Here is a 9,225-nt window from a genome sequence, read left to right on the forward strand (position 1 = left end):
CAGCCTCGGGGCAAGCCTCTCGCAGAGTCCTGTGTCCCCTCTGCCCGTGTTCCAACAAATCCCTGGGTATCACTGTTCAGACAGACAAGCAATACTCAACCCTTCGACCCCCAATCCCTCCTTATCGCCTCTCCTTATTCTCTTACCCATAAACAAGAAACTCCCTCCTGATACTTGGCTTCTTCGTAATCCCCTGGCCCCGCACCTTGTGCAAAAAGTCCACAATGACGTCGTTCTCCTGGACCCCGAGCGCATTGAAGTGCTTGCGCACAGCGTTGGTCAGCTGGTCTTTGGTCTGTCGGCGCAGTTCCTTGCGTCGCGCGATGGTCGGCGAGTACAGCCCGATGCTTCCCGGCAGGGTGAACACCCACTCGTGGTGGTCGCTGACGAAGGCGGTCGGGGTCTTGAGGCGGTAGGCTCGGCGGTAGGCGTGGAGAACGTCGCGTTCGAAGGCAGGCCATTGGAGCTGTTGACAAGAAACAAGGTTAGTGAGATGCGGTTTGGCGATGGCGCGAGCGGGGAGAGGGAAGCGGGAAACGTACTCCTGGTGCGCTGGCCTCCTGTGAACCGGCGGCTGTCGCATCCGCAGCCGGGGCCGGTGCGCTTGTTGGTGGTTGTTGTGTAGCCTCTCGTAGGTTTGATCCGGCATTGCTCGCAACCCTCCGCATCTTGGTGCCGCCACCGCCCGTCGCTTTCTCTTTGGGAGGAGGCGGGGTGCCCGTCTTGGAGTCGTCCTGGCCATTTCGGCCAGCCTTTGGCGGTGCCATGACGCGAGGGTTCAGAAGGGTGTGATCCTGACTGAATAAAAGACAAAGGATTGGCGCGTTTGGAGGTTCTGGCTTGAAATTTAGATACCGCGACGTGTGTAGGCGGTTGTGTATGGTCGAGGAACGTTGTGATCTGCTGGGAGGAGGAGGATTGCGAAGAATGACGGGATCGCTGGGAAAACAGGCTGGACGAAAGAGAGCCAGGGCTGTGGACAGGGCCTGGGGATGATGCCCTGGTGACGGCCTCGGCGTGGGGCCGGGTCTTGCTGGGGTCAACTCCGCCTGCCGAAAAAGGCCAGGAAACGGTCCGCGTGGCCCCGCAATTAAGCGCGAAGTCGCGGCGCCCGCATTTCGTGCCGTGACGCGCCGCACTGAGCAGGAAATCCACTCTTCCGAGCCCCAGCTTTTTTTATGAGACATCCTTTTTGTACCCTGGCCATGGGCCTTTTGCACCCTAGCCCCATATCTAACCCTAACCCTTACATCCCAGGCTATGGCTGCGTCTGCCATCCCATCACTTCATGTAAGCCCAATTCTTTAATTACTGCTATGCCCAACAACTTCGTATCCAGGCTGTGGAGGCGAAGGTTCCTGCAAGGCGTGGTGTAAGGTGTGATGTGGTTGTGGCAGTCGAGGTGGTTGAGTAAGTCGGCATGGTCAGGGTCAGGGTCAGGGTCGCGGAGCCAAGCCAGCCACGACCCAAAGGCAGAGTCAGGGAACTGCATAGACGGGGTGGTCAAAACTTGTACAAGACTATGAATACTTTGATTTCCACTACGTCTTTGAGCCTCTCTTACTACTGTTGCGTTGATTGATTTGAGAGATGTGATGTTTTCTCCGTGGTGGGAGAGGTATGCGGATTAGGGTTAGATATGGGGCTAGGGTGCAAAAAGCCTATGGCTACGGTACAAAAAGGATGTCTCTTTTTTATCCTTCGCTGCCGTTTGGTTTGGGGGTCCTCTTGAACCTCCTGAACAAACCCCGAGGCTTCCGCATTTCCTGCACCTGGGCCCTCAATTCATTGACCTGGGCCCTCAATTCATTGACCTGAGTCGTCGATTCCCGTATGTTGTCGGCCATCAATTCATTGATGCGGAGCGAGAGACTGTCGACCACAAGCGCCGCCGTGTCGGGAATAAGCTGGAGCAAGCTGGAATTGATCTGGTGCAGCTGGATCATCAGGCGTTCAAATCTTTTACGGTCGACTATTGCCCACGTCAACTTTTTGCTGAGTGACAAGGTTCGAAGCCGACTGAGCTGCTCGGCGTCTTCGAGGTCGCGGTTGATGTCCTGAGTAACGTTACCGTCGCGAGCAGTCCTCCGCAGAGTGATGGTGAGCCTGATGCTTTGTTGGTCTCTGTTCTTGGTTACCAGGCCGTATTCTTCCTTCAGAAAATTTGCGTCCTTAAAGATGCGCGTAATGACACCCAGAGTCTGGCGCACCACGGCCAACGTCTTCTCGTCCAAGATGCGTCGGTCAACCTGCTGCCGGATGAAGTCGCTCATCTCCTCCAAGAGGCGTCGGTCACCCTGCTGCCGGATGAAGTCGCTCGTCACGTCCGCCTGCTTAAGCTCCATTAACTTCTGTAAGCCGATCGTCCTCCCCCAGCGGTCAAGGAGGGTTGCCTCGAGCTTGAGCTGTTGAGCCAGGATCACTGCATCATGTGCGAAATCGGCTGTAGAACCGATGATTTCGAGAATGCCGGCAGTGGCCTGCCACATGCAAGCGACCGAAATGGCCCCGAGGACGAGCCCAGCGATTTCGACACCTCCGCCGCTCATGATGTTGGTTCGAGTCTTGCTGAGGGGGATCTGGGGTAGCGAGCGCCGGGTGTATTGTACGGCGTCTGATGTGACGGCGCTGTCTTAAGATTCAAGTAAGGACGTTCTTTGATTGGTACCAAGCAACAAGCTGGCAACCAATGTTGATCGTGTTGGTGACGACGAGGTTTGAGTTGAATGAAGGTTGATATAAGTTGGCACAGTTTGGTTGTTTCTTGAGCCCGAGTGGGCACTCTTATATACCCGATAGACGGACGGACTTTGGCTCGACAGCATGAGAAGAACCGTCCCCGTACCTTTCAGCCTCAAAATCAGCCATTCTGGCATGGGTGGCCGTCGGCTTGACAGCCTGAGGCCTGAAGGAACGGGTCGCAGGCGCAGGAGGCCTGGACCACCCACCGGCGTTGGGTCCGTGTCGTATGTGCCGCAGCCGCGCCGGGCCGATGTTCTAGCTGAAAGAACGGTCCGGGCCTCAGGTCGCCTACGAAGCAATTAGGCGCCGAGGCTCTACATACACCGGACGTGCCACAGGTCATGGGTAGATGCGGTAATCAACAAAAATATGGCAAGGCTGAAGGACGCGATAACTATGTACGCCACAGCTGCACGTCTTGTCTACGCTATCCACCTACCTCTTGGGGCTTACAAGCGCAGCCCTGCTGACTACTTCCCTGGCTGTGCCTTAGCCGGATGAGAAGCCACAGATAAGGGGTGGCAAACGCTTGTGAAGGAGGTATGGCTGACCATGATGCTTTGTTGTGAGCTCTTGTCAGAAATCACTGAAACTGGAACGCATCGGTAAGAGCCAATTGGTTTATTATTAATGAGGCAGATTGGGGGCCAAGGGGCTTCAAGCAAGGCTCTAACAGGACCCTCCAAGGAATCTCCTTCCCGATATTATGGTGTGTAGGTGTGAAAACATGGATGGGAACAAAAAGAAAATATGTGAAAATAGACATGTATTACTTCAAGTCGATATGACGTGTTACTCATAAGAATCAAGAGCAAAAGTATCTTGTAAGGTTGAGCGTCGAAAGTCCCCATGCAGCAGACTCTCGTTAACGTTTAACTACACATACTTAGGTACATGACGCAGACGGCCATAGGTCCCTCCAGATCAACTCTCTCCTCCCCAGCCCGTCGTTTGACACCGATCTGACCCCACAAGCAAAACATGCGCCTCTTGCATGCAGTACGACAGCGTTGTGACCGATCTCAGCACACCAAGCATGCGCCACCACCTCAGCCCTCCCCCGGAACATACTTGAATCACTCTCGCCATCTTGGTTACGGGCGGCCGCGGCACGCAGTTCCTCAATGCCCCATAGTATCTTGGGAGAATATGACCGCGCAGCTTGTCGAGATAGGGCCATTTGATTTCCTCGGCGAAGAGGAGGAGTTTCTCGACGTGTTTCCTCCGGGCAGTACTATGCGAGTCTCTGACATCCTTACGACCTCCAGTCTTACTGGAAAATGAACTTTCGTAACTGTGTCTTCGGGGCGCATCATGGCCCTTCTCCTTCTCTTCCTGTTCCACCTTGGCCTTCTCCTTCACCCCTATGGTTATTCCTCTTCTCCCAATCCCTCCAAAGTCCGCTGGAGTTGGGCGTTCCTAGAAAGTCAAGTGGCATATCGGAGCAATTCAAAATGCTGCAGATATGTTCGTGGGGCCCACTGGCTCGTTGTTCGGGCAGTCATCTTGGGCCATGCTAAACGGAAATCGATCAATTCTTTGAAAACCAAAGCCTCGTCCTTTTGATCTCGTTTCTTCTTCTCGGTCGTTGAGTGTTATCGCCCAACCCCTTTTTACATTGTCGGGGGTCGTTAATACTTAGGTATGGAAGAGAAGCGTGGCCCTCGACATGCCTGGAAGGACTGAATTGTCACTCATCGGGATCCAACTTGTTTCCTTGTTTACCTTGGGAGAATGGATTATTTTCTGAACCCAAGACTCGATGGAAATCCTTGTGTCATTGTCGAACGAGGATGCGCCTTCAACGATTCTGCAGACATCGATCACCCGGTTAATTATACGCAGTTGCGATGCCGACGATGAGCCCAGCAATGTCCACGATGCTGATATGGAAGTGAAGAAGTCAGTGAGTAAATCATATCGATGAATCATCGCTTGAAATGCTTTGCAGACGCCCAGTGCGCAGAGCCTCATAAGGCTGCAGAATGTATTAGGTCAGGCATTTCCGTGCTGTCCGGGCAGCCTTCTTGGAGCCGAGCTTCACTAAATATTATAGACACACACACACACAAAAGCCGGTTTGTTGATGCATTCTGATCGGGTTGAGACACGTTAAGTAAACGAAATAATATGTCTTAAACAAAATTGGATTCATAGCTCAGCCTCGGGATTTGGCCATTCCTATGCCAGGTGTGGACATCTAACCAAAGGGGTCTACGGCGAGGAGAAGCTCAACAATCTGCCTCTTGCTGCTGTGTTGCTGTTCCAAACGGATGGTCGGAGTGGGACAAGAATTCCAACGGGCAGGAGATGGCGGCACCTGAGTTTGGAGGCATTTGGACAGGGCAGTCATGGTCTCTGGGCAACATCTTGCTCAAAAGGAGGCATGTACGTCGGGGCCCTTGTGTACCTCGGAGGGCATTCTGTTAAAAGCGGTAGTCGAGAGGATCGATTTTGCATATAAAAATCTGGCCTGCACTAACAGATGGTACTTCTGGTCATCCCGGTACTAGTATGCCTCTTCCGTTGAGAAGAGCTATCAGGCGTCGCTGCGATGCTGTCCGGAGCCTTCCTCGAGTCCATGTTAGGAGGACTGCACTGAAGCCATAACAAGGACAACCCACCAGGGCAGCGGCCCATCTGTTCATGGAAGGATAGTTGACCTGAGAGGGATATTAACCAGACAGGAGGGCAAGAGTTGCTGCCATTGCTACCCTACTCACTGCCACAGGCTTTGGCTCACATTCATCAAGAACCCCCGACGACCCGTGTAAGAAGGCAGGTGAGGAACGAGGAGGCTGCCACATTTGATTTCGGGCCGCGCCCGTGTCAGAAGTTACTTCCTTGAGGACGACGCAGGCAAATGCTTCATAATACCTAGGGCAGTTCTTCAGCAAGCTGGAGCGGCATGGAACGGGGTGGCATCGCCGCGTCATCCGGATGACTCAGGTAATAGATTTCCTGTGTCTCCGCGCAATGTGAAGGCCGAGAGCAAACGACATGCGTTCTAGTTTCCTTCCCGTCACCAAAGGTCTTCCTAGGTCTTGACTGGAGATACGTGCAATTCTTTCAAAGACGAAGGCACTACCAGGCCCAGCCAAATTCAATGGCATCGCTGCATACTGCTTCGTCCGCATCCACTCCCGCTGTTGCTGGTGAGCCGAGTGTTGGCTCCCGTTGAGAAGAGGTTCTGGCGCCGAGCGCGATTGTTGCTCTCATAGCAAAACTTCCAAAGAAACCCTTCAAGGCGGCTAGACTCTGAAAACCAGTGGACCTAACTGCTCTGGAGAATCAATGGGCTTTGCTGGCCTTGAACCTGGCACTGGCTGCTCGAGCCTCGGTGAACAAGGCACGTGGAAACCTGAATCACGAAGGACGACAATTTGCCACAGTGATTCCAAGCTCCCAGCGCCAACGACGAGATCAGTGATGCCACAGGGAGAGCCTACGCCACCTAGCAATCATCCAAGATATCACGTCGGCGAAGTGTTCGAAGACTAGGCAATTGGGTGGTGCCCATCACAAGTCCTAGTTTCATATATAGAGCTATTTGAATCCACGATCAGACTTTGAACCGTTCTTCGCTTCATGAAGTCTGTCATGGATCTCAGAGTCAAACGATAGATGACAGTCGTTCCATACTTGCTGGAGGCTGAAACGCCACCGGGAGGTTTTCTCCGAGACGTTCCCGGATCAGGAATCCCGAGGAGATGGGCGAGCCGTTCATTGCTTTTTCATTCTGGTTGCCATCGAAGTTCTCAGCGTGCGAGAACCAGAGTGTCGGAAACCCAAGGCCACTGAGCTGATCAGGCTCAGTCCATTGCCCAACACACTGAGACGTCCGTTTAATGACAGGGCTGTTCCTTCAGAAACAATATTGAGTCCTTTATTTCCCAGGTTCTTCATCAGGTACACTCTTCAAGACCGAGGATCTGCGCCCGTGACATGACGCGCTCCATCCAAAACGACCGACATTTTTTTTTCACGCGCGCATTGTCTGCAGGGCGGTAGTGAAGGTGTGTACCCCCACGTCCCGCAACGGCAGTCCTTGACAGGGCAGTTGGCCGATCTCCCCACGCCCGCCACCCCACGCTAGTGCGCCTCTGACCTGACATGACGGAACATCTGGGGTTCGTGGGTTTCTGAGACGGAGCTAACCCAAGAGCAGGATATGATGATGACCGAGACCCCCATCCCAGCATCGACCGAATCCGGCTGCACCGACAGGATGGATGACTGGGAAGCGCTGGCACGTGAGCTGCGCCCTGTTGGCCTCATTTCTTGCCTGCCCTGTTGGTTGTTTGCTGGATGTTGGTCTCGACTCGTGTTGAAGTGACGGTGGAGGTAGACTCGTATGTATTAGCACACGCAATGTCCGAGGTGGCAAGAGATGCCGTCTGGGAACAGCCTGGAGATGGCAAGTTCAGGTCAAGAAACCTGACATGAAGCCCAACCAGGGCCTTGATTGGCCGTTGACAAAACAAGCCACCCGCAGGTTTGTTGCTGTTGCTGTTGCTGTTGCCCGGTCTTCATATGGTACCTAATTCAGGTATGGAGGATGGACATAGTTGATGAAAGGAGCGCTGCGTCTGGTGGATGACTTGGGAAGCCGAATGCGATGTCTCCTTGCAGGGGGCGGATCGATCTGGGGATGGATCGGACCGGATAGTTGCAGGCGGTTGTTCACGCGCGGCTCATGGCCAGAAAGTGGTCAAGACAAAATGGCGTGAAGGTGGTGGTGGAGGAGACAACCTTCCGTCTGCTGAGGACGGACTCGATGACCAACATGCCAAGTTTCTCTTTTTGTGTCATTCCCATCCCCGGCCGAAGAATGCCATTGTTGCGTTTCCCATTATTCATGTTTGTTCACGTTCATGTGGAGGAGGCTTTCTCGGGCAACCAATCCCATGCAACTCAGTCAACCTCGAAACAAAGCGGAAGTGACAGACGATGAAGAAAAGATGGACTGATGGGCCGGGCTGCCAGAGCTGCGGGAGAGGGCATGGGACCCTTGTTCTGTTTGCCATCCAATCAGCAATTGATCCATTCAACCCCACACAGCCATATCCTATTTAGGCTTAGTGTTTCTGGCCACGCCCGGCCCCGCATTTGGTGCGTTTTCTGGCGATCGACGGTTGGGGAAATCCATCCTGCAAAAAGAGTCGTCCAAGAAGCGACTCGAGATCCATCCCAGAGCCCAACCCAGCGCCACTTTATAATAGCCCGCCGCACGTTCCAGGCCGCCGGCCTGTCCACCTGCCCCTTCCCAATCCCTCGGGCTGACCTGCAGCAGCAAGGAAGCTAGAAGTGAACCCGAGAACCAGGTTGAGCGGCTTTTCACTTCCAGGTTGTGTCAACGCATGCTGCTCGGCACCATGGCACCACCACAAAGGACCTGCCCGACGTGGGAGAAATGAACCAAAGGTGTTCCAGTGTGGCTGATGAAGGGCGCGGGCCTGGTCGGCTCGCCCAGAGGGGGTTTCCGTGAAGAGGGGCACCTTCACTAGATCCGCAGCTCGGTCCCTGGATCTCAGCATCACGGCTCCGTCCTGGCTTGCAGAATGGATGTTACCCTCCCCAACGGTACCGAGTCCCATCTTTTGCCGCGCTGCGGCCCTGATGGGATGGAAAAAAAGTTCGACAGCTGCAGGACGAGTCTGCAGGGCGAGCCAATTCTCATCACCACTCTCCACGTCATCCACCACCCTCCTCTTCCGTCCAGCACTGCCGCCGAACATTGAAGCTTCACTGGATGGTGGATGCCATGGGATGTCCCGTTCTGCCACTGTCCCGTGTGGTGTGGCAGGAAAGGCGGGCTGGGTGGCCGTCACCAGATTTCCATTTCACTGTCCGCGGCGGCACCCCGCTCCTCGGAGCTAGGATTACCATTCACTCAACTTTAAGCCAGCAAGATCCCCAGATCAGGGGAAGTTCCAACACAGGACGAACGTTGAAAGCCTTACGGTGTACTCTGCACTATCCAGTACATACTGCGAGGTATTGCCGCAGCATCCATCCCCCTGGCGCTGGCATGGAACTGGCGGACTGCCGATCGCCGAGCGCCATCCATCAACCTGGAGGCAAGCCGGGGGGATGTGAAGGCACCTGGCTCGCAGCAGACAACCGACCGCCTTCGCCTCCAGACGCGCGGCGCCCTCTGCAAAATGCACGCACGAACCGGTGAAGGGAGGAGACGGCGTCCGCAGCTCGCTAACTACCTGCCGTATCTCACAGGACCGTTGCGTGAAGGAGGGCGGCCAGCATCGGCCAGGCCGAGCACACATAAAAAGCCGCGAGTGCGTGTGTTTTGCGTGTGCAAGTGTGCACGTCTCTCTGTGCTACCGAAGGGGTGAGTTCTGCCGCCGGAGCTTGGGTTTCGCCCCCGCCTGGCTGCTACTGTCAGTTCGAACCCTTCTTTTGGAGGGCGGACCTTGGCTCGATTCGGTCGCAGCAGGACAACGTCTCGAAAAAGTCACCTGCAGA

General features: G+C 54.6%; 2 protein-coding genes across 2 annotated transcripts; both read right to left on the reverse strand.

Annotated features, from left to right (window-relative positions):
• Window positions 1-142: 142 nt before the first annotated feature.
• On the reverse strand, window positions 143-767 carry VTJ04DRAFT_4465 (uncharacterized protein; the record flags this gene model as incomplete). Its single annotated transcript, XM_069362476.1, has 2 exons — window positions 143-466; window positions 543-767. 2 exons carry the CDS (start codon window positions 765-767, stop codon window positions 143-145), a joined length of 549 nt encoding a protein of 182 aa, XP_069219419.1.
• Window positions 768-1,694: 927 nt separating this feature from the next.
• Window positions 1,695-2,549, reverse strand: VTJ04DRAFT_4466 (uncharacterized protein; the record flags this gene model as incomplete). The annotated part of the gene is made up of 1 exon (XM_069362477.1): window positions 1,695-2,549. One exon carries the CDS (start codon window positions 2,547-2,549, stop codon window positions 1,695-1,697), a length of 855 nt encoding a protein of 284 aa, XP_069219420.1.
• Between the last annotated feature and the right edge of the window lie 6,676 nt (window positions 2,550-9,225).

The sequence above is a fragment of the Mycothermus thermophilus genome (genome assembly GCF_041956435.1).
Source record: "Mycothermus thermophilus strain CBS 625.91 unplaced genomic scaffold VTJ04scaffold_3, whole genome shotgun sequence".
NCBI classification, from domain to species: Eukaryota; Fungi; Ascomycota; class Sordariomycetes; order Sordariales; family Chaetomiaceae; genus Mycothermus; species Mycothermus thermophilus.